Raw genomic sequence first — 27,982 nt, forward strand, 5'->3', positions numbered from 1 at the left:
ACGGTCTTTACAAATATTTTCAAGTTCTCATAACAAGCCTGTGATCAGTTCTAATATTCACATTTTTAGAGATGGGGAAGCATGCAAACTGACTGTTATGAACTGATTTAAGTTTACAAAGGAACATTACAAGAAAGGACTGAATAGCTCAGACATTAGCTTTAATGATTTCAGGTGACAAAAGAGTAGTTCATTGCAGCATTATTCACAATAGCCAAGACACGGAAACAACGTTAAGTGTCCACTGATGGATAAAGAAAATGTGATATAAGCACACACACACAATAAAATTACTATTCAGTCATAAAAAAGAAGAAAATCCTGCCCCTTATGACATCATGGATGGACCACTGGGGCACTATGTTCAGTAAAATGTCTGAGAAAGACAAATACTATATGATTGCACTTATATGTGGAATCTAAAAAAAACCAAACTCATAGAAACAAAGATCAGATTTGTAGGTTGCCAGAGGTGGGGGTGGGGGGGATCGAGGGTGGAAGAATTGGGTGAAGATGGTCAAGAGTCCAAAGAAGATATACAGATGGCCAACAGACATATGAAAAGATGCTTGATATCACTAATGATGAGTAAAAGGTAAATAAAAATGAGATATCATCCTTACACCTGTGAGAACAGCTGGAATCAAAAAGACAACTGTTGGAGGGAGGAGCAAGATGGCAGAGGAGTAGGAGACCTAAATTTCATCTGGTCCCAGAAATTCAGCTAGATAGTTATCAAACCATTCAGAACACCTACAAACTCAACAGATCGAAGAAAAGAAAAGCAGCAATTCTACCAACAGAAAAGCGACCACTTTCTGGAAGGTAGGACGTGCGGAGAAGTGAATCTGAGGCGATATACGGGAAGATAGACCGCGGGGGAGGGAGCCTCCGTCAGCCACTACTGGCAAGTGACAGAGCAGCGGGGCACTAAATTGGAACTTTTAGAAGTGCACTCCACTGAGGGACGTTGCTCCACTGGCTAAGCAGGGGGTGAAACCCTTGCTGGGACAGTGTGGTCTCAGGACCCTCGGGGTCACAGAAAGACCAGGGGTGCCTGACTGCAGCAGAGCTCCCAGGTATTGGAGCGGGGAAGCCGGCTGCAGAGACGGAGCCGAGGAGTGGGCTCTCAGCTTGGGGTTGCCATAAACCGTGATCCGCGGCACAGTCGGGCCACTGGTCCTCCAGCAGGGACCCAACAAGCGGTAGATCCGGGGAGACTCCCCTTCCTCCCCCCAGGAGAGCGGCGCAGGGAGCACACCACAGGGATCTGCTGGGTTTGGAGACTCCATATGGGGTTGGGTGCCAGAGATAGAGGGGTCGGGTGCCAGAGATAGAAACGCTTGGTCACAGGCCGGGGGAGCATGGAGTGCAGCCGGAGACCAGGGAGACAGGAGTGAATGACTGCTTTTCTCTGGGGGCGCACTGAGTGGGGCCCCAAGTTCCCAGCTCCTCCCAGACCAGAGATTGGGAGGCCGCCATTCTCACTCTCATCCTCCAAAGCTGTTCGGAAAGCTTGAAGGGAACAAAAGCTCCTGAGAGCAAACCCGAGCAGATCACTTAGCCAGACTCGACAAGGGCGGGGCAATTCCACCTCCCGCAAAGACATTTGGGAACCATGGCAAAAGGCCCCTCCCCCAGAAGATCAGCTAGAACAGCCAGCCAAGACCAAGTTTACCGATCAATGAGAATGGCAGAACTCCAGCCCTAGGGGAATACAGCACATAAAACTCATGGATTTTTTCCCATGATCCTTTAGTCTTTCAAAGTTAATATTTTTAAATTTTTTTTTCTTTTTCTATTTTTTTAGTTGGCTTTTTCTTCTTTCCTTTTTCAACCAACATCTTATCAATTCCTTTTTTAAAACCTTTTTTAATTTTCATTTTTACAGTCATATTCTATCCCTTCATTGTAGTTAACCTTATTTTTTGTATATATATATATGTTTTTGTTTCTTTAAAATTTTGGGATACAGTTTCCTCTAACAGACCAAAATATATCCTAAATCTAGTGTAAGACGTTGTCCTAGTCTCCTGCCTGATCATATTCTCTTTCTTCAACCAATTTCTTAACAATTCCTTTTTAAAAATTTTTAATTTTCAACTTTACAGTCATATTCCATCCCTTCCTCGTACGTACCCTTATTTTTATATATATATATGTTTTTCTTTCTTTAAAATTTTGGGAAGCAATTTCTTCTAACAGACCAAAACACACCCGAAATCTAGTATGTGGCTCTGTTCTATTAACCAGCCTGATCATATTCATTTTCTTTCTTTTTTTTTTTTTCCCTTTCTTTTCCCCCAGTTTCGGGTCTCTTCTGACTTGTTTAGTGTGTATTTTTCTGGGGTCGTTGTTACCCTGTTAGCATTTTGTTCTCTTATCCATCTATTCTCTGGACAAAATGACAACACGGAAAAACTCACCTCTAAAAAAAGAACAGGAGGCAGTACCGACTGCCAGGGACCTAATCAATATGGACATTAGTAAGATGTCTGAACTAGAGTTCAGAATGACCATTATAAAGATACCAGCTGGGCTTGAAAAAAGCATACAAGAGGAGCATTTGGGTGGCTCAGTCAGTTAAATGTCTGCCTTTGGTTCAGGTCATGATCCTGGGGTCCTGGGATTGAGCCCCGCATCATCCTCCTTGCTCAGCAGGAGTCTGCTTCTCCCTCTCCTTTTGCCCCTCCCCCTGCTTGTGCTCTCTGTCAAAGAAATAAACTAAATCTTTAGGGGAAAAAAAAAAGAAAAAGAAAAAAGCATAGAAGATACTAGAGAATCCCTTTCTGGAGAAATAAAAGAACTAAAATCCAACCAAGTCGAAATCAAAAAGGCTATTAATGAGGTGCAATGAAAAAATGGAGGCTTAACTGCTAGGATAAATGAGGCAGAAGAGAGAATTAGTGATACAGAAGACCAAACGATGGAGAATGAAGAAGCTGAGAAAAAGACAAACTACTGGATCACCAGGGCAGAATTCTAGAGATAAGTGATCCATAAGACGAAACAGTATTAGAATAATTGGGATCCCAGAAGAAGAAAGAGAGAGAGGGGCAGAAGGTATATTGGAGCAAATTATAGCAGAGATCTTCCCTAACGTGGGGAAGGAAACAGGCATTAAAATCCAGGAGGCACAGAGAACCCTTCTCAAAATCAATAAAAATAGGTCAACACCCCAACATCTAATAGTAAAACCTACAAGTCTCAGAGACGAAGAGAAAATCCTGAAAGCAGCTCGGGACAAAAGGTCTGTAACCTACAATGGTAGAAACATTAGAAGGGCAACAGACCTATCCCCAGAGACCTGGCAGGCCAGAAAGGACTGGCATGATACATTCAGAGCACTAAATGAGAAAAATATGCAGCCAAGTATACTATATCCAGCTAGGCTGCCACTGAAAATAGGGGAGGTAAAAAGCTTCCAGGACAAACAAAAACTAAAAGAACTCACAAACACGAAACCAGCCCTACAAGAAATATTGAAAGGGGCCGTAAAAGCAAAGAGAGAGCCTAAAAGTAACATAGACCAGAAAGGAACAGAGACAATATACAGTAACAATTACCTTACAGCAATAAAATGGCACTAAATTCATATCTTTCCATAGTTACCCTGAATGTAAGTGGGCTAAATGCCCTAATCAAAAGACACAGGCTATCAGACTAGATAAAAAAACAAGACCCATTGATACACTGTCTGCAAAAGACTCATTTTAGACCCAAAGACACCTCCAGATTGGAAGTGAGGGGGTGGCAAACCATTTACCATGATAATGGACACTAACAGAAAGCTGGGGTGGCAATCCTTGTATCAGACAAATTAGATTTTTAAACCAAAGACTATAATAAGAGATGAGGAAGGACACTGTATCATACTTAGATGGTCTATTCAACAAGAAGATCTAACAACTGTAAATATTTATGCACCTAACATAGCAGCCATTATATAAGCCTATTATAACAAAATCAAAGAAACACATAGACAACAATACAGTAATAGTAAGGAACTTTAACACCCTCTTCGCTGAAATGGACAGATCATCATCTAAGCAAAAGATCAACAAGGAAATAAAGACTTTAAATGACACACTGGACCGAATGGACTTCAGGGATATATTCAGACCATTCCATCCCAAAGCAACAGAATACACATTCTTCTCTAGTGCCCATGGAACTTTCTCCAGAATAGATCACATCCTAGGTCACAAATCAGATCTCAACCAGTACCAAAAGACTGGGATCATTCCCTGCATATTTTCAGAACACAATACTTTGAAACTAGAACGCAATCACAAGAGGAAAGTTGGAAAGAACTCAAATACATGGAGGCTAAAGAGCATTCTACTAAAGAATGAATGAATCAACCAGGAAATTAAAAAAGAATTTAAAAAAATTCATGGAAACCAATGAAAATGAAAACACAACTGTTCAAAATCTTTGGGATGCAGCAAAGGCAGTCCTAAGAGGAACATATATAGCAATACAAGCCTTTCTCAAGAAGAAAGATCCCAAATACACAACCTAACCCCACACCTAAAGGAGCTGGAGAAAGAACAGCAAATAAAGCCTAAACCCAGCAGGAGAAGAGAAATAATAAAGATCAGAGCAGAAATCAATGAACTAGAAACCAAAAGAACAGTAAAACAGATCAATGAAATTGGGAACTGGTTCTTTGAAAGAATTAATGAGATTGATAACCCCCTGGCCAGACTTATCAAAAAGAAAGGAGAAAGGACCCAAATCAATAAAATCATGAATGAGAGAGGAGAGATCACAACCAACACCAAAAGAATACAAACAATTATAGGAACATATTATGAGCAACTATATGCCAGCAAATTAGACAATCTGAAAGAAATGGATGCATTCCTAGAGACGTATCAACTACCAAAACTGAACCAGGAAGAAACAGAAAACCTGAACAGACCCATAACCAGCAAGGAAATTGAAGCAGTCATTAAAAATCTCCCAACAAACAAGAGCCCAAGGCCAGATGGCTTCCCAGGGGAATTCTACCAAACATTTAAAGAATTAAGTACCTATTCATCTGAAACTGTTCCAAAAATTAGAAATGGAAGGAAAACTTCCAAACTCATTTTATGAGGCCAGCATTACCCTGATCCCAAAACCAAAGACCCCATCAAAAAGGAGAAGTACAGACCAATATCCCTGATGAACATGGATGCAAAAATTCTCATCAAGATACTAGCCAATAGAATCCAACAGCACATTAAAATTATTCACCATGACCAAGTGGGATTTATTCCTGGACTGCAAGGTTGGTTCAACATCTGCAAATCAATCAACGTGATACAATATATTAATAAAAGAAAGAACAAGAACCATATGATCCTCTCAATAGATGCAGAAAAAGCATTTGACAAAGTACAGCATCCAATCTTGATTAAAACTCTTCACAGTGTAGGGATAGAGGGTACATACCTTAATATCATAAAAGCCATCTATCAAAAACCCACAGTGAATATCATACTCAATGGGGAAAAACTGAGAGCTATTCCCCTAAAGTCAGGAATGCGGCAGGGATGTCCATTATCACCGCTGCTATTCAACATAGTACTAGAAGTCCTAGCCTCAGCAATCAGACAATAAAAAGAAATAAAAGGCATCTGAATCGGCAAAGAAGTCAAACTCTCACTCTTTGCAGATGATATGGTATCATATCATCTGCAAAGAGAGTAAGAATCCTAAAATTTGTACGGAACCAGAAAAGACCCCAAATAGCCAGAGGAATGTTGAAAAAGAAAAGCAAAGCTGGTGGCATCACAGTTCCGGACTTCAAGCTCTATTAAAAGCTGTAATCATTAAGACAGTATGGTACTGGCACAAAAACAGACACACAGATCAATGGAACAGAATAGAGAGCCCAGAAATGGACCCTCAACTCTATGGTCAACTAATCTTTGACAAAGCAGGAAAGAATGTACAATGGAAAAAAAACAGTCTCTTCAACAAATGGTGCTGGGGAACTGGACAGCCACATGCAGAAGAATGAAACTGGACCATTTCTTTACACCACACACAAAAATAGACTCAAAATGGATGAAAGACCTAAATGTGAGATAGGAATCCATCAAAATCCTTGAAGAGAACACAGGCAGCAACCTCTTCGACCTCAGCCGCAGCAACTTCTTCCTAGAAACATGACCAAAGGCAAGGGAAGCAAGGGCAAAAATGAACTACTGGGACTTCAAGATAAAAAGGTTTTGCACAGCAAAGGAAACAGTCCACAAAACCAAAAGACAACCGACAGAATGGGAGAAGATAATTGCAAATAACATATCAGCTAAAGGGCTAGTATCCAAAATCTATAAAGAACTTATCAAACTCAACACTCAAAGAATAATCCAATCAAGAAATGGGCAGAAGACATGAACAGACATTTCTGCAAAGAAATCCAAATGGCCAACAGAAACATGAAAAAGTGCTCAACATCACTCGGCATCAAGGAAATACAAATCAAAACCACCTCACACCAGTCAGAATGGCTAAAATTAACAAGTCAGGGAAGGACAGATGTTGGTGAGGATGTGGAGAAAAGGGAACCCTCCTACACTGTTGGTGGGAATACAAGCTGGTGCAACCACCCTGGAAAACAGTATGAAGGGTCCTCTAAAGTTGAAAATAGAGCTACCCTATGACCCAGCAATTGCACTATTGGGGATTTACCCCAAAGATACAAATGTAGTGATCCGAAGGGGCCCGTGCACCCCAGTGTTTATAGCAGCAATGTCCACAATAGCCAAACTATGGAAAGAGCCTAGATGTCCATCAACAGATGAATGGATAAAGAAGAGGTGGTAGTATGTGTGTGTGTATACACACACACACACACACACACACACACACACACACACACACACACACACAATGGAATATTATGCAGCCATCAAAAATCTGAAATCTTGCCATTTGCAACGATGTGGAAGGAACTAGAGGGTATTATGGTAAGCAAAATAAGTCAATTAGAGAAAGACAATTATCATATGATCTCACTGATATGAGGAACTGAGAAACAAGACAGAGGATCATAGGTGAAAGAAGGGAAAAATGAAATAAGATGAAACCAGAGAGGAAGACAAACCATAAGAGACAATCTCAGGAAACAAACTGAAGGTTGCTGGAGTGGAGGGAGGCAGGAGGGATGGGGGGACTGGATGATGGACATTGGGGAGGGTATGTGCTATGGTGAGCACTGTGAATTGTGTAAGACTGTTGAATCACAGACCTGTACCCCTGAAACAAATAATACATTATATGTTAATAGAAATAATTAAGAAAGAAAAAAGACAACAGTTGGTGAGGATGCAAAGAAAAACGAACCCTCATTCGCTGTTGGTGAGAATGTAAATTGCTGCAGCCACTGTGGGAACCAGTATGGAGTTTCCTCAAAGAAAAAAAAATTGAATATGATCCAGTGATTCCACTACTGGGTATTTACCCAAAGAAAATGAAAACACTAATTCAAAAAGATATATGCATCCTTATGTTTACTGCAGCATTATTTACAACGGCTAAGATATAGAAGCAACCCAAGTATCCACTGATAGATGAATAAAGAAGACAGTATACATACACAATGGAACATTATTCAGCCATAAAAAAAGAATGAGATCTTGTCAGTTGCAACAACATGGACAGACCTGGAGAGTATAATGCTAAGTGAAATAGATAGGGAAAGGCAAATACAATGATTCCACTCATATGTGGAATTTAAGAAACAAAATACACAGAAAAAAGCAGACTCTTAAATAAAGAGAACAAATTGGTTGCCAGAAGGGAGGTGGGTCGCGGGATGGGTGAAATAGATGAAATGTAAAAATAAAATAAAAGAAAATAAAGAAAAAGGGTGTGTAAGAGAAAATGCTGGGAATTAAATTTGGAAAAGTAGGTTGGGATCAAATTATGCAAGATATTAAATTGCTTTTAACCACTACTTTTCCCTGCAAAGAGGAACTTAAAAAGCACAGTTAACTCCTGTTTTCATCCTTTTGTTACAAAATTCCCCAAAATATACTCTTAAAACCTGTAAGAATGACTTGGATTACATACAGATGGCTTCTTAGAAATTTTCTACCCTTCCTGTTACCTTTACTGTTAAGTTCTTTTGGGAAAAATGTTCTTAGTCTTTAAAATTCCCTCTCACCCCACAGCCGAATGACTAGGCAGTTTACTGCATCACAAAAAAAGAAAGACAACCAAACATCAATACTTCCTGATTGCAGGGAACAAGTATTCTTGAATAAAAGAAAATCTTATCTGAAACTGATCAAACCTGAAAATCCAATTACCAATTTACAGAAATACAGGAGACAGAGGAACATGTTATAAGAATCATGGAGATACCATCAGCAAAAATCTAGACTCTGGAAAAGTCTTCAAGGCAAACAAGCTGTATGTCAATAAATAATTATCACACATACAAACAAAATGATGGAAGTGAATATAGATTAAGAAGAGATTTAGACATATCAAACAATGAAATACAGTCTTTATTTGAATTCCTACTTGATTTTTTAAAACTGTTGAGATAATTGGGCATATTTAACATTTGATGATATTAAGAGTATTCTTAATTTTTTTAGATGTGATAATAGTATCATGGTTTTTTTTAAATCCTAAAAAAGATAAATAAAAATGCTTATCTTTTAGAGATCCAACTGAAATATTTACAGATCAAATAACATATCAGTGATTCGTATCAAAATAAGGGGGATAAAGGATGGTGGAAGAAATTATGAGGGAAAGTGTATGGGATACAGCTACAAGAACAAGCATAAGTTGATAATTTTTGGAGTTGAGTGATAGCAAAGGATTCATTTATTATGGTCTACTTTTGTATATATTCAAAATTTTTCCACAAAATTTCAAATATATGGGTCTTTAAGTTTTGGTTCTTAATCAAAATATTCTGCCAGATAGAATACCCATATAAATTTCTAAGAAAAAATACTGCATAAATCTGATAATTAAAGTGGGGTTCCAAAAAAAGCATTACTTACCAGTGGCTCCAAAGGCATCTAGACATTCCAAAGGTTTTCGTTCCTCAGCCAAAGCAGCCAATGTACAGAATATTAGCTGCCTAGAAGAAAGTATAATGATTTGAAACAATTTTACTGTACCATGGCTTCATCACTGTAGATTTTATTTTATTTAAGAATAGTGAGATGGGGAGCCTGGATGGCTCAGTCGGTTAAGCGTCCTAACTCTTGATTTTGGCTCAGGTCATGATCTCAGGGTTGTGAGATCAAGCCCCACACTGGGCTCAGAGGAGCATGTGAAGTCTGCTTAGGATTCTCTCTCCCTCTCCCTCTGCCCGTCCCCGACCTCGTGCTCATACATTCTCTCAAAAAAAAAAAAAAAAAAGAATAGTGAGAATTGGGGCTCCTATTTACTGTACGACCTGTTTTAAAAGAAGACCGAGTAATATATTCCTTTCCTAGTAGTACAAGAACTAAACATTTGTGAAATTAAACTATCAATCTAATTGGGTTTTATAAACAAGCATTCACCATGAATAATGATTTCATAAATAAAACTGCCTACAAAAGCACCAGCCTGTTCATTAATTATATAAAGTTAGGCCTATTTTACTCTGAGAAAGAAATTAGTTTGGTAGGAAAAAAGAAAACAATCATTCTGAGAAAATACTAAAACAGATGATTTTCACTCTGTACCTAGTTTTAAATTTCACTATATTAGAACATAAAGATTAAGGTAAGGTAATCTGTAATAATTTGAAACATCCCATAACCCTTTTTCCAATTTATCTTACCGATTTAGTTTCATTTTGGGATTAAAATAGGAATCTGTTTTTTGAGGTATAGAATAGTTAGGACAAACTTGTACATCTGTGTCTGCCTCTTTCAAAATTTCATTAGGTGGTTTTGCAGCAGAAGCTAAAATGAAAAAAAAAAAAGATTTCCAGTGAAATACAATAATTCTAAATATCTAAAACAATACACATTAAAAGAAATAACTTTCCTTTATAATACTTTGTTAATGTAATCAATTACGTAAATAACGAAAAAAGAAAAACAACCCAAAACTGATTTATTCAGTACTGTCTCTAGGAAAGAGTCGCACTCAAGTATTTGGTGAATTAAAGTTTATTAAGTTAAAATCTTATCTGCCAAGAACATCAATATATCTGTATTACGAAACCTAGTTAAGAACAATAAGCCTAAAATAACAAAATCTGGGACTCCTACTCCTGGGTGGGTCAGTCGGTTAAGCGTTTGCCTTCGGCTTAGGTCATGATCCTAGGGTCCTGGGACTGAGTCCCACATTGGGCTCCTTGCTCATCATGGAGCCTGCTTCTCCCTCTGCCTGACACTCTCCCCTGCTTGTGCGTGCGCTCTCTGACAAATAAATAAAATCTTAAAAAAAAAAAATAAAACAAAATCCTAAAATACCTTTATTGTTCATCAACCACTATACTGTGTTTACATAGGTTGGCTGCTAAATATATCTTACTGTGATATAATGGTTATAAAGTTAGGATCTCAGTTTCATTCCATAGGCCATCACGGATGACTAAGAATCACTATACTTCCTGAACATGCTTGATTTCAGAACACTTTCATATAACTACAATTATAAAACACAAATTATATTCAAATGGGTATGAAGTAATGGGGAAAAAAAAAGACTCTACATTTAGTATACATTAGAATCATTTAGATATGAACCCAAATGAAATACTGATGTGTTTGTGTGTGTATATTTTAAATATTTAAGAAATGAGACATATATATCTCTGTGGGGAAAAATAGATTCTTAATGTATGGATTTCTTGATAATATTATAATCAGAATGTTAACTACATGGCAACCATATTTCCCTTTTTACAGTGCCAATCAGTTAACATTCCCTAGCATTCTATTTTATATTCTTCTACACCTACCAAAGTGGCATGTGACGTATCTCAAAAGATCAGCCTTTCTCAAACCAGATTCTATGAAAATATTAAGCTCTATAGAAAATTATTTCAGTATTTTTTTCAATTCTTGAAAGAAAGTTACATAATACCATTCTAGATGTATATGAGAGAAATTAATTCATTACATACAATGGATACCTTAGGGCATGAGGTCTTATTTTTTTTTTAAAGATTTTATTTGTCAGAGAGAGAGAGTACACGCATAAGCAGGGGGAGCAGCAGGCAGGAGAGGTAGACTGCCTGCTGAGCAAGAAGCCCAATGTGGGACTCGATCCCAGGACCCTGAGATCATGACCTGAGCCGAAGGCAGATGCTTAACCAACTGAGCCACCCAGGCATCCCGTTAATTCTTAAGAGGGGCTGCTTCAGTAATAATAAGCTATTAATAACCTGATTATCACTTCAGGATAATAAATGGTCTTTATATAACTCTACTTCCTTTTTCGAGTGTTTTTCAACAGTAAGTATAACATAGCTATATATAATCTTTCATTAAGATACCTATGTTTACTTTGGCATCAATTACTTTTTTTACCCACATTAAATATATCTGTTAAACTGAGGACAGTTGAATGTTGTTGGGAGCCTCACAGAAAGAAAACGAAACCTGAAGTAATGGATTAGTAGTTAACTAAATGATTTGGTTAAGTTCCTATATTTTATCTACCTGATGTCTGAGAAGAATAACTGGACCACTGTTTAAGGATTTACTTATCAACATATGTTAATGAGATTGATCAACTTACCAGCAATATACCTGGATTTCGTCTCTCCTTTATTCACATGTCGCCTAACATGTCCCAGCATATCGGTCCTTCTGGTGATTGTTGCTGAACAAATGATACAATGATAATGGGCGCCCATTTTACTGGATATCTATCAAACAGAGTATTTAATTTAAATGTACAGATAAGTTACTAAGACAATGAAACAGAAATTTAAGATTGCAAATTTAAGTATTTTAGTCTATCTTGGGCTTAATGGTGTAGAAGATAGTATTAATACTGCCATCCGACTTTGAAGGGATCTTCACTTCCTTATCTATATTTATGCATGCTTTTTACTTACTTTATAATTGACCAAAACTTTAATTTGTTTTTCCCATTCATTCTAGTCAGCACCTAACTGTACTCTATTTTCTATAAGTAGCACCTATAAAAATGGCATAAAATTAGCAGCACTGTGTAACAATTTTCTCCAGGAAAATAACGTCCGTCCTGATTTATAACGTTTGCAGCTTTCTGTGGTATGTGTACTCTACCATGTTCAACTTTAAGTTACAATTGTGTCAGATTTCAAGCTACTGATGTGACATCACTGAATGTGAGTCTGGGAAGAGAAGTGTAATATCCTACTAGAGAGCATGGTTACCATGCAGATATAATATATTTATAAAGAACGCAGACAATAGTAAAATAAATATCAGGAAGTAATGAGATTTGAGTACTACCTTTGTTTGTAATATAATTTATGCACTTTGAAATTTATACAATTTAATTTTTAATGATGGCCATTTTTAACAACCAGCTTTCAAGGTTTCTAGAAATACGAGCTAGTTTCACCATACCACTGAATGTTAGAAATGTAATAAAAAGTCTAATAGTCCAAGTAAAAAATTTTCACTTTATAATTTCTCATTTAGCTGAGAATAAAAAGACTACTCCAATGGCTTTTTCCTACTTTTGATGCCTTTTACCCTTAGAGCTTCTACCTCCTATTTACTTGGGCTCAAACAGGAAATAGAGAATAGTCGAGAACATTGCATAGGGTTCCTTGTAGTACTGTCATTATGAGATTCAAAATGTCCTGGATAGGGTTGATGGACCAACCATTGTCCTGACTACTGCTTAAGAAATGCTTGGGTTTTTTTCTCCCAGCACTTTACTCTTTTTAGTGACCTGAAAAAAAATTAATAACGAGGACTTCTTAAGCTAATATGCATTCAGGATAGTATTACTAAAAAATATTTTGTAATTTGTATCCCCCCAAAGTTAAATGTATCCTAAAAATGAACATAAGTACTTTTAAAGATATTATTAAGATTTCAGAAAGTTTCTTGATTCTGTCCACTGACAGATTAAAAGAAAGAGCATAAAGAAGGTAAATACGAATTGACATACTAAGATATTTACTAAATCGCAGATATTGAAGGCTCTTACTCCATAATCAAAATTTATTTTAAAAGAAAAATATTACTTTTTATTTAAATTCTCCATTCCAAAATTAGTAAACAGGGTAACTTTCCTTTTGAACACAAGGGAAAAATTTATCTGAAAATTAAAAACTATAAAATGAAAAGTTCAACACAGCAACTTTTTTTCATATATCTCATATTTTTTATGCTATGATATTCTGAAAGCACTCAAGATACAAAATCTTAAAGTAAACCTCATTGCCAAATATACCCACAGCCTTAAAGCCAAGTAAAAATTGTGCTTTCTTTAAAGAGGGCTAAATTTAAAAAGAAATCTAACATCTGATTACCTGTTCTCCAATAATGTTTGGTTTCACTGGTCGACAAGGTAAGTGACAGATGCACATCCTGTAACCTAAAGTGAAGAATTGATGGTTGTCATATCATTGTTCATTAAATATTCAATTATCAGTAAAAATTATTAGCAAATTTTATTTTGTAAGAATAACTGGATTCTTCTTTTATTTATAAGGTCATAATTTATTTGAATGAGACTTAGTTTTATATATTTGTTATACAACATATAGTACAAAAACAAATATATGAGATCCAGGTTTGAATTCTGGTTCTGCCAAGACTGTGTTATCTTGGATTTGTCATTTAGCTTCTCTGGGACTCAACTTTATCATCTATTCTCTGACATTGTGACTTTTTCTTAGGCTTCACCTTCTTTGCCTCATACTACCTTTGCCCATTACACAGCCTCTTTATGATATGGCACTTAGTTCTCTCCCATCTTCCTCATATGTCCTCTTGTCTCTCTTCTACTCTAAAAGGTAGATTTTCTATAGGCTTGATCTGCTACATGACTTTTCCTCATTTCCTTGGTAACTTTAATGCCTTTTATGGTTGCAACTATCTCCCCTGGGGGAAGGAATTCCAAATTCTAGCTCTAGTTACTAACTCCTTCCTGAGGACTGGATCTCTATTTCTGATTGCCTGTTGAGGATGTACCACTGGGTTATCGGGTCAGTATTTCAAAATCAGTCAAGGACTAAATATATCATTTCGTCTTGAACCAGGTCTCTTTTTCATTTTTTAAATAAATGATAATGCCTTCCAGTTGTCCTAACTGTTAAGTGATCTCTAACTCCTTTCTTCTCATACCTTGCATCTAATTGTTTCTCTTACTTGTACGTATGGAAGTATCCCAGGACGCAGCAACCTTTTTTTTTTCTTCCCATTGATATGTACTCCTATGGTTATCCCATCCCATCTTTTTTTCTCAAGATTTTATTTTATTTATTTGAGAGCAAGAAAGTGAGAAAGAGAGAGAAGCATGAGAGGGGGAAGGGTCATAATGAGAAGCAGGCACCCTGCTGAGGAGGGAGCCCAATGTAGGACTAGATCCCAGGACTCCGGGATCATGACCTGAGCTGAAGGCAGTCGCTTAACCAACTGAGCCACCCAGGTGCCCTATCCCATCCAGTCTTATGGCTTTAAATACCATCTATATTCTAAGAATTCCCAAACGTATATCTCTAGTCCCAACCTTTCCCCCAAACTCAAGATTCTACAGGCTACGTGACATCTCCAGGAGATGCATCTAAACCTTTGCACGCCTAAATCTGCAGGCCTGGCCTTTTCCCCCATACCTGGTCCTGATGCAGTCTTCTCTGCTCAGCAAAGGATACCACCATTTTTATAGCTGCTCAAGTCTCAAGCTCAAGCATTATTAGCTTATTTCCCCTCACATCTCACTTTTTCTATTCCTTCAGCAGGTCTTATTGCTTCTACCTTAAACATATTTGCCAACTACTTGAGACTTGCTTGCTAAAACAAAAACTATGATACTTGCCATCTACCAGATCACCACCATGCGAAAAAACCCAACAATGTAATGTACTTAAGAAAGTAAAGAAATGCCATGAACCATTTAAGAGATGAGAATAACTCAGAAGACAAAGACTAACCTAAAGGTTAAACAATGGCTTAAATAAAGATACAAAAAGAACTTTTTGATAAAAAGACATAATTTACTACACTTTCTTATAAATAATTAAACATAAAAGACAGGATGGCCTCTGATTTAGTCTCTAATTCCCCTTTCCCTAAGTAACTAGTGGTAACGTTTTACCAGTACTACTAAGAAAATAGTTCTGACTTCTTTTCTGGGTGTCTCATACCGGCTATTTCATCCAGTTTGGTTAAAACTCCAGGTAACCACACTTAGCAACACCTATGCTCACAAAATCATATACAACTATAAGTATGCATATGCTTAACATGGATATTTAGGGCATTTTTTTTTATCTAAATGTAGTATCATAAAATCTTACACACACACACACACACACACACACACACACACACACACACGCTGTTTTCAATAGCAGTTTATAGTGGAAATCCTTCCAAGTAAGCTAGTATAGATCTAATATATACTCCTTACAATGGCAGCATAATATTTCATGGTATGTACACACCATAATACAGTCAACCAACCCTCTTTTATTTTAGTTTCAAGTTTCTGTCACTAAGTAAATGCTGCAGTGAATATTCTTGTACATCTATCCTTATCAACTGATTCTTTTACTCCCAAAAGAGGGAGTACCTGGTGGAGAGATAAGCGTTTTTTAAACTTTAAAAATGTTGCGAGATCTCTTTCCAAAAATGCTATAATAATTCACATAATTCACTCTCAGAATCTAATACCTGATTTTATCTAGGAAGTCTTTTAACTTGGCATGATCTCATTTTTTTTTAATTTTATTCTTTATGAGACCTCTTATTAAATTTAGTCCCCCAAATTGTGTCATTTTTGTCACTACTATAATTGGTGCTTTTTTCTAATTTCCATTTATATAGAGTAGAGAAAGGTTATGATTTCAAATATTTATCTTATATCCCACTACTCTTACTAACTCTAATCTTTTTCAGCCATCAGCAGAAAAAAAGACATTGTCTTTTTTCCAATATCCATACCATATATTTTATTTTGTTTTGCATTTATTACTCTTTCAAAATTATGTGTCAGATGGTAGTTATTCTAACATAAAAGAAAAAGTATAACTTTTTAAAACATAGTTCAGGGACGCCTGGGTGGCTCAGTTGGTTAAGCTCTGCTTTGGCTCAGGTTATGATCCCAGGGTCCTGGGATCAAGTCCTGCATCAGGCTCCTTGCTCCGTGGGGAACCTGCTTCTCCCTCTGCTTGTGCTTGCTCTCTCTCTCTCTCTCTCTCTCTAATAAAGAAATAAAAATCTTAAAAAAATAAAACATAGTACAAAAAGTTATGGGGACCCCCAGGACCAAGCAAAGTACCCAGTATGGAACAGAACCTTAAAAATGTTTGCTAGAGTAAACTACACTTGCAACATCCATCTACTGCCTAGAGAGTTACATGGTCATTTACTAAGAAATACATTAAAAGGACATTAAATCCCTCATAATTTTAAATGGAAAATATTTATGTTCACAATAAAATTCCAAAACTTCTATCAAATCTTGACTCATTTACTTTTTAGCAAGCACAAAAATACTAACCTTCAAATTCAACTGAGACTTTCCAGTGTAAATTTTGAAGGTGACGACGAAGCTTATGGCTATTACAAGCTCTGAATTTCTCCTTAGGGCACAATGGACAAGACTGTTTGTTTCCTGATGGGGGGGGGGGGGGGAAAGAACCAATAAAACACAGAATAGACTATTAATGCCTCGATTTAACTACAAAAGAAGTAGCAGGGGACTCTCTCCACCCAACACACACACTTCTCAGATAATGTCTATGTTAACATTAGGGAGAGTCACCTCTGCCTCAACAGGTAGTAGTTAATAATCAGCACATGGTCAGTGATTGATTTTTTTTACCCTAAAACTCTCCTCTCTGGGGCTAGCTGATATCTTTTTTGGGGGGGGGAGGGAGGCTAGCTGATATCTCTGTTGCCACTGGGAACAGAGAAAATGAGAAAGTGATAAAGTACATGATATCCCTCCAGCCAAAATGCCTGCAAGAGAGAGCATCACTGTGTACTTTGGACAGGGGAGAAGGCAGTACCGGTCACGTTCCCAGAGAGGCAGGAGCAGGGCAGACAGTGTAAGCACCTGCTCTGCAGCAACAAAAACAGTGAACATGCAGAGTAAGAAAAATGGAAGGAGTGAAAGGAGTAAGTGGGATCCCAGATAACTGCTATTCTGGGCCAGGGAGCATGGTTAGAGCCACCGTACCCTATTACTGAATTTCTAAGTTCTTCCTTCTTTATTAATGAAAAGATTATGGATTGTAAAAATAGAAGTCTTAATCAGAAATGTAATATATCTCAAATAAAAACTTTGATAGTAACAAAAAAATTAAAATCTCACATTCAGGTTTAAAATGATAAAAATATACAAAAATAATCAGCAACTCACTTAATTTTTAATCTAACAAATATCTTTAATATATAGCACACTGCAAGTATAGTCAAAATTAATTTTTCAATATACTCTGCTTACTTCAAAAAACCATGAAGTGATACTGAGGATGGAATTCAAGCACTAAGGATGGCAAGACAGTAAGAGAGGAGCTGGAGGAGCTTGAGGCCTGACAACAATGAGGAACTCTTGTTCCAGCCTTAAATTGCCCACCTGGGGACTTTGTTTACATGACCGAATATAAGCCTCTTGTTATTAAAGGCACTGTTTTTTGGATGTTACTTATAGCTAAATGCAATTCCTAACTTATAGAAGACACAGTCCTTATATATCCATGAAATTGTAATTTCCTTGAGGAACTGTGAAACAACTTGTCCCCACAGCACCTGTGAATGTAGAAGGCTACCAAATTCCTGAATGAAAAAGTTTTATTATTGCTCTAGTTCAGTGGCAATAAACAAGTCTACTCAGCAAATTTTCATGAGTTGAAAGATAAAAAGCCAACAGAAATTAAGGGGGAAAAAAACCTTAAAAATATGGAAATACCTGCATCAAGATTATCTGAGTTCAATGAACTGGCAGAGTCAAAATCTTCAGCTACGAAGGCTAACTTCTCTAGATCAGCAAGCTGCCTCTGGATTGAGATGTGTCTCTCTGAAAGGAAATTTTAAGAGTTAGAAGATTATGTGTTAACAGTCTGAATTCCAGTTCTATTTTTATTTGATCACGTCACAGACACTCCACTTTTATTTCCTGTAGCATTGTGCCCTAGTGCCTAGATGGGGTATACTGCTGCAATTCTGCCTATAAAATGACAAGCGTGTCTCAGAATGCAAAAAGTTGGGGAACAAACTCCACTGTGTAACTTCACACCTTTAAAGTTTTATCTAATTATTCAATATAATTCTACAAAAAAATGTTTTTACTCTGTACAAAATGCTGAAGTAAGAAACATAAGCCACATTTCCTATCTTTAAAGAACTTTCAACAGGGGCACCTGGGTGGCTCAGGCGTTAAGCATCTGCCTTCGGCTCAGGTCATGATCCCAGGGTCCAAGGATTGAGACCCGCATTGGGCTTTCTGCTCAGCAGGAAGCCTGCTTCTCCCTCTCCCACTCCCCCTGCTTGTGTTCCTTCTCTCGTTTTGTCTCTCTCTGTCAAAAAATAACTTTCAACAGGCGAGAGAGATATTGATATGTTACCTACTAATTGTAATACAATGCAGGATGAAATGAATACCAGGGGTAAAGTAATATGCTGTGGGCATACAGAGGAAGGAGGAATTAATCCCAACAAGTGTCTTTGAGAATGTCTTCACTAAAAAAGTGGCATTTGACTGTGATATAAGGTATGAATAGAATTTCAATACGCAGAGACTTGGTGGCTGGCCTTATAAACTGAAGTAATCTCATGAAAAGCATAAGGTGTAGAAAAAAATACAGCCACTTCTATCCCACCCCTGTTGGAATGTAGTATATCTGGAGAATGGAAGTGGTAGAAGAACAAGCAGCCAAAAATGTACAGATCATGAAAGGCTTAAATTCTATGTAAGTTAGTCTGGACTGTCCTCTTCCGCCAATGTGAAGTCTTTGTAGGTTTTTGAGGGAGTGAATGGTAGGATCTGAATGCATTTCAGGTTATGTCTGGCTATAGAACCAAAGATCAATAACTGAGGTGAGAAGTCAGGAATACAAAGGTACCGAACAGATGGTTTAAAAAAAAAAAAAAGAACTTTGGGTGTGAGAAATAACCATGAATGAAGAGTGCGTTCAAGAATGATTCTACGATTTCAAGTTTATACGGTTGAGAGTAATGGTACCATTAACCAATAAAGGAAGAGGAAAACACTTTTGGCAGAAAAAAAGAGGAAAGGAGAAAAAGGAATTTAGTTTTTGACATAGTGTGTTTGATGTACTACTAGTACTCATCCTCAAGTTCAGTATGCAGTTGAGTTGTTTTTGGAGTTCAGGAGGGATATAAATCATAAATACATGGTAGGTGAAACTAGGAGTTGAAGAAAGCCTAAGGAAAAAAACATTGTGAAAAAAAGAGAAGAAAAAGGCCAAAATTCAGTCCCAGTAACATATTTTTAGGTCTCTCAAACATTACACGTTCTTCAAATGACACATTTGTAAACTTTGGAATATATGAATAAATCTTTCCAAAGTATATTTAACATACTCTTGATTATGGGCATGGAGGATGCATTCCCTAATGCCACTAAACCCACTACTGATTAATATAAATGGTTACAATTCAGAAATGACATATGGAGGGATGTAGGTAATGTAAGAGACACTGAGGAAAAATAATGAGGGTAGATTCAAAAACAATAAAAGGTAAGGAGAATCAAGATAAGGCAGAAGCCAAGAAAAAAGAGAACATAAAAGATAACTGTTCAACATTAAGTATCACAAATAGTTGTAGAAATCAACAGAAAACTACTGGATTTAGTATTTATCAGGTCTCCAGTGACCTTTAAGAAAAAAGGTTCAGGGGCGCCTGGGTGGCTCAGTCGGTTAAGCGTCTGCCTTTGGCTCAGGTCATGATCCCAGGGTCCTGGGATCGAGCCCCACATCAGGCTCCCTGCTCAGCGGGAAGTCTGCTTCTCCCTCTCCCACTCCCCCTGCTTGTGTTCCCTCTCTCGCTGTGTCTGTCAAATAAATAAATAAAATCTTTAAAAAAAAAAGAAAAAAAGGTTCAGTGAGGTGTTCCAGAATACAAATGGGATTGGAAGAAGAAATAAAGTATAGAAAATCATAGATTTCAAAAAGTGTGGCAGTATAAAAAAGCAGATAGATCGTCCTTTTCTTTCTTTTTAAGGAGAGACGTGAATATCCATAACCCAAAGGAAAGTAATGTTTACAAAGTAGGAGCTTGAATATACAAATACAAGACTAGGAGCTGAAAATTGGCAGGAAAAGATCCCCAACCAGAGAGATGATGGTAAACCAAAGGGCTCTCTAGTACTCATTATTCAATTAGGTTATACAGTTTAGAACCTTAAAAACCTTTTAAATTCTGTTCTTGGTATTGCTACCTTCATGCCTATTCCTTTCCAAGCTTCGCTCCCAGTTCCTTTTTTTCACCCTTCTATATAATTTGTGTCCTTGTTTGTTTCCCGCACAAATAAACAGTAAGCGGCAGGCGATATGACTTCCTCATTTTTGTAATGGCTAAGTGCCTAGTACAGTATCTTGCACACAGCCGGCACTATGGTTTGTTAAATAATTAAAAAAAAAATCATTGGTCTTTTGGATGCAGCAGCACACGGAGCCAATAATTTTGGAATTCAGCACTATCGGACATTACTGCTGAAATTTATTAAAAGACAAATTTTTACCTCATTTTTAAATGAGAAAAACAAAGAGCAACAAATCTTGTTTAACTTGTCATACTAGGTATTATTCAAATAACTTTATAATAAGATATAATTTCTATAATAGGCAAACTTTTCCCTTATGAGCAAAAACTTAATTGCTAGGTGAGACCGCAAGATTCAGGCAATGAACCCATGTGTACAAATCAATCCTTTGAATTTGTAATCATAAAGGCTTTTGGCTTCCAGAGTTCAAAGTTCTGTTTATGTGAAATTATATAGTACTATATAAGCCTGTGCTTACTGAAATCATTCTAAGTTGTACAAAATAAGAGACAGGGGCCTTGTAAGTTAGAAGAGAACAATGAAAATCCTGTGGTCCACTATTAAAACTCTCAAAGATCTAAGGATTCATGATATGCCTATGTATGTATACCTCTCAAATCACCTTCTGTTTCAAGATAGTAGATATCAGACAATATGTACTTTTATCACTCAAACTTTTTGTAACATACTAATAATCCCGAAGTCAATAGGCAAACCTTTTGTTAAATCAGATGAATCCAAGATGCTAGAAGGTTCTTTTACAACTTCTGATACTTTTTCCTCATTTTTCAGTTCTATTTCAGATATGCCATCTTCATCTTGCCTAGTTAAGACTGATTTCAAAGGACTAACTAGACCACATAAAAATAATTTTTAAAAATGTGATTAATACATATTTCTAATGCATTTCAGATTTCTCAATCATTACATATTTGCCCCAGTAATGCATTTTTCAGGTTTCTCAAACATCATACATTCTTCAAATTACATACTTTAAATTTTGGAATATATATCTTCCCAAACTATGTTTAACATTCTTGCTGGTGGGGAGGTGGAGAAAGCACACATTCCCTAAAGCTGCTGAACTAATTCTGATTAATACAAACAAATTCAATCTAGAGGTGAGGAGGGCAGGCGAGTGTACCACTGCCCCCCCCCCCCCCCCCGTTGTTGTGGGTGAAGAAACTACTGTCCTTATTTTGCACCTACTAGCTCTGATCTTATATGAGGAGAGGCATACCTGAGGCATGCCTTCTTTGTCTTTTCTGTGATCAGCTCTACTCTTTTTTTAAAAAGGACTTAAATCATTTAATTAATTTCCCCATAATTTACAGATGAGGAAACTGAGACCCAGTCAGCTCTACTCTTTAATCTACTATAACAATTTTTATGTGGCTTTAAAATTTCAAAGTAACTCTATCAGACTACAACTACCCAAGTGTTGTATAAATATTAAATTCGCAACTGTCCCAGAAGTAGGAAAGAAAATGAACTAATTTATTTTGTTATAATTCAGAAAGAGCATAAGGGTCAATTTATGGACCACAAAATAATTAAAAAAAAAACTTTCTTAGACTTTACACTTAAAAGTGTTCAGAAGATTTTTAAGGGTTTCTCTTTATGGTCCAATAAATCACCACTTAGAAAACATGCAAACACATACATTAGCACAGTAACACGGGCTATTAATTTTCAACAGTCCACTTCTGATGGAACGGAGTGCAAAACTCCATTGATATTTATGACTAAGGGAAGACATCCATAATTTAGTCGATCTTTTCTTAAACTACTTATCAGCCTCAAATTCTTTTTGGAAGCAAGCTGCTAAAGAAAATTAAATAATAAGAAAAACCCATCTATTTGTGTATATCGAGCATAAAAACTAGTTGATAGCAATGGTTTCTAAGTCTTGGCAGCTAGGATCTACTATAGTAAACAGGCTGCCTTAGTTACCATGTCACATTTTGAAGGATTTTAGTGAACCATGGCAGACGGGGCTGAGAGGGAAACTACCAAATTAGTGTAATTTCTATCTTCGTAGCACAAAAAGACCCCCTTTAACGAAGAAGCCCTCAACCTCATTATTTCCTTTTATCTGCAGCACTCCTGGCCTCCACAAATCCCTCACCATGATGTCCTCGAGGTTTGTGCCTTCTCCCATTCTGTACCCGCTTTACCCACTACACGGGTCCCTCCTTCCTCCCCCCACATCCCTAAACCTGCCTTTCCCCATTAAACCATCCCAGTGAAGAAGGGCCTCCCCTACTCCCCAGCAAGGCGCACTTTCTCGCTTCTTTTGCGGCAGAAAGATCTAGGCCTCCTGCACTTACTGCTTTCAGCCTCGTCAGGGGCAGAGGCTAGGGACGGGGACAGGGCCGGAGCCTGGGCCAGGGCAGGGGCTGGGGCTGGAGCCGAGGCCGGAGTCGGAGCCGAGTCCGGGGCCGGGGCCGAATCCGGGGCGGGAGCTGGGACCCGAGCCGAGTCCGGGGCCGGGGTCGGGACCTGGACCTGGGCCACCTCCACCTCCTCCTTCTCCTGCGTTAGCAGCTCCTCCTCCGCCATATTCTCCATAGTTACCGCCTCCGTGCCAGGCCCGCCCGGGGACCAGGAGGGGCTCACGGCGGGGTGAGAGAACTGGCGTGAATGCCCAGAGGGCTGGATCCAAGGAGTGGGAAAGCAAATGGGAAGGGCTGGATGCGTGCAACAGACAAAAGATGAAGAACCAGTGACCAAATCCTGTCAGCAGAAAAATAAAAAGCCAGAGGCAGCGATTCGCAGTCCCATCCGCTTCCCTTTCCCCGAGGCGTTACGACGCCACCACAGCCTGCGCAGAAACGTAGTCGGGACGGCGTCCAATGAGATAAGAGAGTTCTGCTTCCGCGGTGCGTCTCCGTTCCAGCCGTCAACCAAGGAAGCGAATCAAGACTACAGTACCCAGGGTGCAGCGCGCCAGCTGGGGCGGAGCCGGAGTTCCAATCCTTGGAGGAAGTAAATGCAAAGCTAAACAAACGCTCGGAGCGTCGGAGTAGTAGTCTGGGTCCGAGTGCAGGACTACATTTCCCAGCGAGGATCGGGTCGGGGGGGGACCCTTTTTCTTGGTCTGGGCCTCCGGAGTCGCCACCGCTGCGGGCGCTGGTAAGGTAACTGGGGCGCTAGTTGACGTTTTGCTGGGCAGGTTCCCAACCTCTCCCTCCAGTATCCTAGCGGGGGGCCAGCCGGCCAGAGGATTCCAGAGGCCCCTCAAGCCTGGGCGGGGCGACTCTGTAGGCGGATCCGGGGTTGAGTCCGCTCAGTGAAGGGTGTGGTTCTGGTCGGCTCTGCCTCTGGAGTTGCCCCTCGCTCCGAGCGAGAGTCTGGTTCTTCCTGCGGAGCCTCGGCCGCTGTGGCTTACGAGCAGCTAACTAGCTTCCTCGCTAGTCTGGTTGATTTGGAATCGGGCTCCGCGCTTCCTTTCGCACCCTCATCCACACCGTGACCTGAACACGTCTCCTTTTGTCTTTATTTTGCTTTAACTTACATATTCCTGTTATCATCAGCACTGCCCTGTGGTTGTAGGGGTTCTGTGGGTAGAGAAGAGTCTGTGTTTGTGCGCGCGCCCTACGCTTGTAGTTAGACTTAATAACCAGAGCTCTGAGTGTGTTGAGCTTTGCGGCATCTGGTTGATGCGATTCAGATTCCACACGGCGTTTGCCAGTGAGTCCTCTGGCCCGCGTACTTCTCTTCCCTTTACTCTCCGGCCTGCTTGAACTTAAGTCTCACGCATTCACGCCCCTGGCGCAGGCAGAGGAAAACTTGAGTTTTCTGGCTGCTCTTTCTTCCCGGACTGGTCCGAATGTTATATGTTATAGGCAGCAGGGAAGGATGAGGGAAGCCCCTTTTAGTCTTAGGAGACTCACACTTCCAGCTGGGTTTTTCCTAGTTCATAAAGCTGATATTTAATGCCTACCTATATCATTGGTCTATTTCCTACTTGTTTCGGAGCCCAGGTGAGAGCAAGTGTGATTATTTGGCACTTTGAAAATGTAACAGAATTAGTTACCACCTCCCAACCCCCCAGTAGTTAGGAAGTGTACCTGTAGGCTTTCCCCCCTCCTTCCCTGGTGAGTTATAGTTCTAAAGTCCTCAATGCCTTCAACCTCAACTTTAAAAAAATATTTATTTATTTTAAGAGATAGCACGCGAGTGGGGGTAGGGGGCAGAGGGAGAAGGAGAGAGAGACTCCCAAGCCGCCTCCTGGACAAGTGCTGAGTTAGAGGCGGGGCTGATCCCACCTGCCCGAGATTAGGACCCCAGCAGAAACTAAGTGCCATGCTCAGCCCACCCCAACTTTTAACTAGTTTTCCTGAATGTATAACAGCCTCATTGCTCTTAACAGTCAGTTAAAAATGGAAAATGACACGTTATAATCTACGGGAATGAGTAGTGGCTAATAATATTTGTACATCATCAAAGCGTCATTGATTTTTTTTCTATTTCCAAAAGGCTAGATGGTTAATTGAAAGCTTGATTCACTGTATCACTCTCATTATTTAACGCCAGCTGGAAACCGGAAGATGAAAAGGGTTAGATTTTAGCGTGTGGATTCTATGGGAATTTTAATAAGAATTTTTAAGCATGGTCTATGCTCTTGAGACATTCTAAAAAAAGGAATCTTCAAAGTTTGAAGATTATGTTAAGTGACTGTATTACTCATCTATTGCTGCCTAAGGTATCCTAAAACTTAGTGGTTTAAAGCAACAATAAACATTACCTCACAGTTTCTGTGCCTTAGGAATTCAGAAGTGGCTTTCTGGGTGGACCTGGTTCTGAGTCTCAGGAGGTTGCAGTGAAGATATCAGCCAGGGATGCTTCCACTCAAAGGCTTGATTAGGGCTGCAGGATTAGCTTCAAAGCTGGCCCGCTCACATGCTTGGCAGTTGGTTCTTTTTTGGCAGTGGGCTTCAGTTCCATGGGCTACTTGATTGTCCTCATGATATGGTGGCTGGCTTTCCCTAGAGTGAGAGAAAAACACAAGCCACAGTGTCTTATATGACCTAGCCACATACTGCCATATGGCAGTTCCTATTGGTGTCACAGGCCAGCACTATTTAGTATGAGAGGACTCACCTGAGTGTAATTGGCAGCAGAGATCATCAGGAGCCACTTCGGAGGCTGGCCGACTCAGGAAGTCTCCCTTTTGAGTTGATACTTTGATTTTCATGAAATCACGAATTTCACACTGTTACAAAACATTTGTCATGGTAAACATATATGTGTTTTTCCTCTGATAGTCCACTATCTGCAGAGATTTTTTTTCAATTGGCTTATGGCTGAGAGGTTGAAATTTAGCCTTATTTTGTATTCAAAGCAACAACGTAAGATGAACGTGGATCAGTTTAAATTGTAGTAGTTAACATAAGTAGTCCATTGCCTCTAAACAGTTCATTTCATAGAATTTATTATTATTTTTATTGTACCTTTCCCCAACATGGAATAGAATCTTTGGAAGAAGAAGGAGAAAAGATTATTCCTCTAATCTGGAAGCTGAGCTGTGAATTCAGTTGTTGCCATACATTATCTTACAAAGCAAAATTTTGGGGTAAATTGGGATCGTTCTTAGAAGTGTATATTAAATATTCTTTAATTTTTATTAGATTTTCTCTTAGCTGTCAGCATTTTCTTTATATTCATCGAACCATTCTAAAAGTTTGATTTGATCATTCTTTTATAGGACTTCACTTACTGTGGTCACGACTGACCATGAGTTCTTGAAATTGCCTGTTTTCTAGCCTTTCTTACATTCCTAGTTTCCATATGTGTCACTATCAGCAATAAACTCTCCTTTGGGCTTTGCTGCTAGACTCCTTTTATATCTTCCCGTCCCAGCAGACCTGATGAGGTTCCCATTCTCTGGCCTTTCGATTCCAGCACAGTATTCTTCTGTAACACACTAAGTTGAATGGAGGGTGTGTCAGGAAAATAAAGACTTAGAATGAATTGGTTTTGGGGCGCCTGGGTGGCTCAGTTGGTTGAGCGGCTGCCTTCGGCTCAGGTCATGATCCCAGGGTCCTGGGATCGAGTCTTGCATTGGGCTCCCTGCTCGGCGGAGAGCCTGCTTCTCCCTCTGCCTCTCTGCCTACTTGTGCTCTATCTCTGTTAAATAAATAAATAAAATCTTTAAAAAAAAAAAAGAACGAATTGGTTTTGAGGCATAGGCTGGGCAAAATACAGCAGTCCTATAGGCAGTTGAAAATGGTGATCTGAAGCTTGAGAGAGAAGGTCAGGGCTAAAGGCACAGTTTTGAGAGGTCATTCCTAAAAAGGTGGTAGATGAAATTGAAGGAGAGGAAGAGATCATTATGAGGGAGACTGTAAGTGAAATAAAGTGGAACAATGAGAGAATCCTGTTGTCTTTGGAATGGTTATAAGATGGAAATCATTTTGTAAAACTCCAGTCTTTATAAAACTGAAAGAAGACTAATTTCTGATGTATTTTGTTGTGATGGTGGTTAAAACAAAAAACCCCTAATGTGTTTTTTTTATTTTAGCTTTTCAAAATGTCCAACAGAGAATCTTGTGGCGAAAAAGAGAAGTCTTGGAGAAAAGGCACCCCTGCATCACCCAACTTTGACTTAGAAGTAAGCATTTTGATTTACTGACCCAAAGATACCTTTTTTTGAGGTTCATTTTTATGTAATGAAAAAAAACCCCTCAGTTTTATGCAGATGTGTATGAGATATGTAAATGAGATACGTGAATGTTTTGTTTTGCCCTTCTGACCCAGGGGAAGTAATTTGTTTTTCCCATTCTCCCTCCCCCATTCTTTACTTGCATTTTATTGATTGCTCACAACTGTATGAGGTAGGTACCATTATTATCCCAATTATTACAAATGCCAGAACTGAGGCTTACGTAAGTAATTTGCCTAGGCATTCCTGACTTGACTCTAAGTCCCCCAGATTCTCCTTTACATAGAAATGACTCACCAGTAGACCTTTCTGCACATCACCTTTGTCATTTACTCAGCATTGAATAAGATTATATGCTCATCAGTCAGAATGGGCTATCCTGTTCAGGGGAGGCTAAGGGTAGGGAATGCATGCTTACACTGCTTTAAGAAGTATTTTACTAGATGAAATTTAGGATATTCAATTAATTGAGCTGAGTGTTGTCTCCAGGACGCAAGAGTGCAATGTGACTGATGTAACAAAACAAAAAAAACCCTGCAATTAGTTTTTTTTAAGGATTTTTAAACAAGTTTTTATTTATTTGACAGAGACAGCGAGAGAGTGGGAGAGGGAGAAGCAGGCTTCCCGCTGAGCAGGAAGCCTGATGTGGGGCTCAATCCGAGGACC

The 27,982-nt window shown here is 38.7% G+C and overlaps 2 protein-coding genes across 6 annotated transcripts in view; one reads left to right on the forward strand and one right to left on the reverse strand.

Moving 5' to 3' along the window:
- The window catches only part of TRMT1L (tRNA methyltransferase 1L), a 51,947-nt gene extending 28,491 nt beyond the window's left edge, over positions 1 to 23,456 (reverse strand). Inside the window, exons 1-8 of one of the 2 annotated variants that reach the window (XM_028121547.1) lie at positions 22,980 to 23,456; positions 21,366 to 21,500; positions 18,052 to 18,159; positions 16,639 to 16,752; positions 13,445 to 13,509; positions 11,707 to 11,836; positions 9,794 to 9,917; positions 9,021 to 9,100 (exon numbers count right to left, since the gene is read on the reverse strand). In XM_028121547.1, the coding sequence (XP_027977348.1) occupies positions 9,021 to 9,100; positions 9,794 to 9,917; positions 11,707 to 11,836; positions 13,445 to 13,509; positions 16,639 to 16,752; positions 18,052 to 18,159; positions 21,366 to 21,500; positions 22,980 to 23,220 (997 nt within the window). In that variant the 5' untranslated portion in view covers positions 23,221 to 23,456. The remainder of the gene's footprint in view (positions 1 to 9,020; positions 9,101 to 9,793; positions 9,918 to 11,706; positions 11,837 to 13,444; positions 13,510 to 16,638; positions 16,753 to 18,051; positions 18,160 to 21,365; positions 21,501 to 22,979) is intronic. The other variant, XM_028121548.1, reaches the window with a different exon arrangement.
- Positions 23,457 to 23,649: 193 nt separating this feature from the next.
- Positions 23,650 to 27,982, forward strand: part of SWT1 (SWT1 RNA endoribonuclease homolog) — a 106,645-nt gene continuing 102,312 nt past the window's right edge. For 3 of the 4 annotated variants that reach the window (XR_015766450.1, XM_028121533.2, XM_088016861.1), the window contains exons 1-2: positions 23,650 to 23,784; positions 27,176 to 27,265. Coding sequence is in view for 3 of the 4 variants with exons in the window: in XM_028121533.2 (XP_027977334.1) it covers positions 27,185 to 27,265 (81 nt within the window). In the remaining variant the exon portion in view is untranslated. Of the gene's footprint in view, positions 23,790 to 27,175; positions 27,266 to 27,982 lie in introns of all 4 variants that reach the window. The other variant, XM_028121534.2, reaches the window with a different exon arrangement.

Source organism: Eumetopias jubatus, unplaced genomic scaffold (genome assembly GCF_037043125.1).
Source record: "Eumetopias jubatus isolate StellerSeaLion01/CBP00866 unplaced genomic scaffold, mEumJub1_p1.0 scaffold_12, whole genome shotgun sequence".
In the NCBI taxonomy this organism is placed as follows: domain Eukaryota; kingdom Metazoa; phylum Chordata; class Mammalia; order Carnivora; family Otariidae; genus Eumetopias; species Eumetopias jubatus.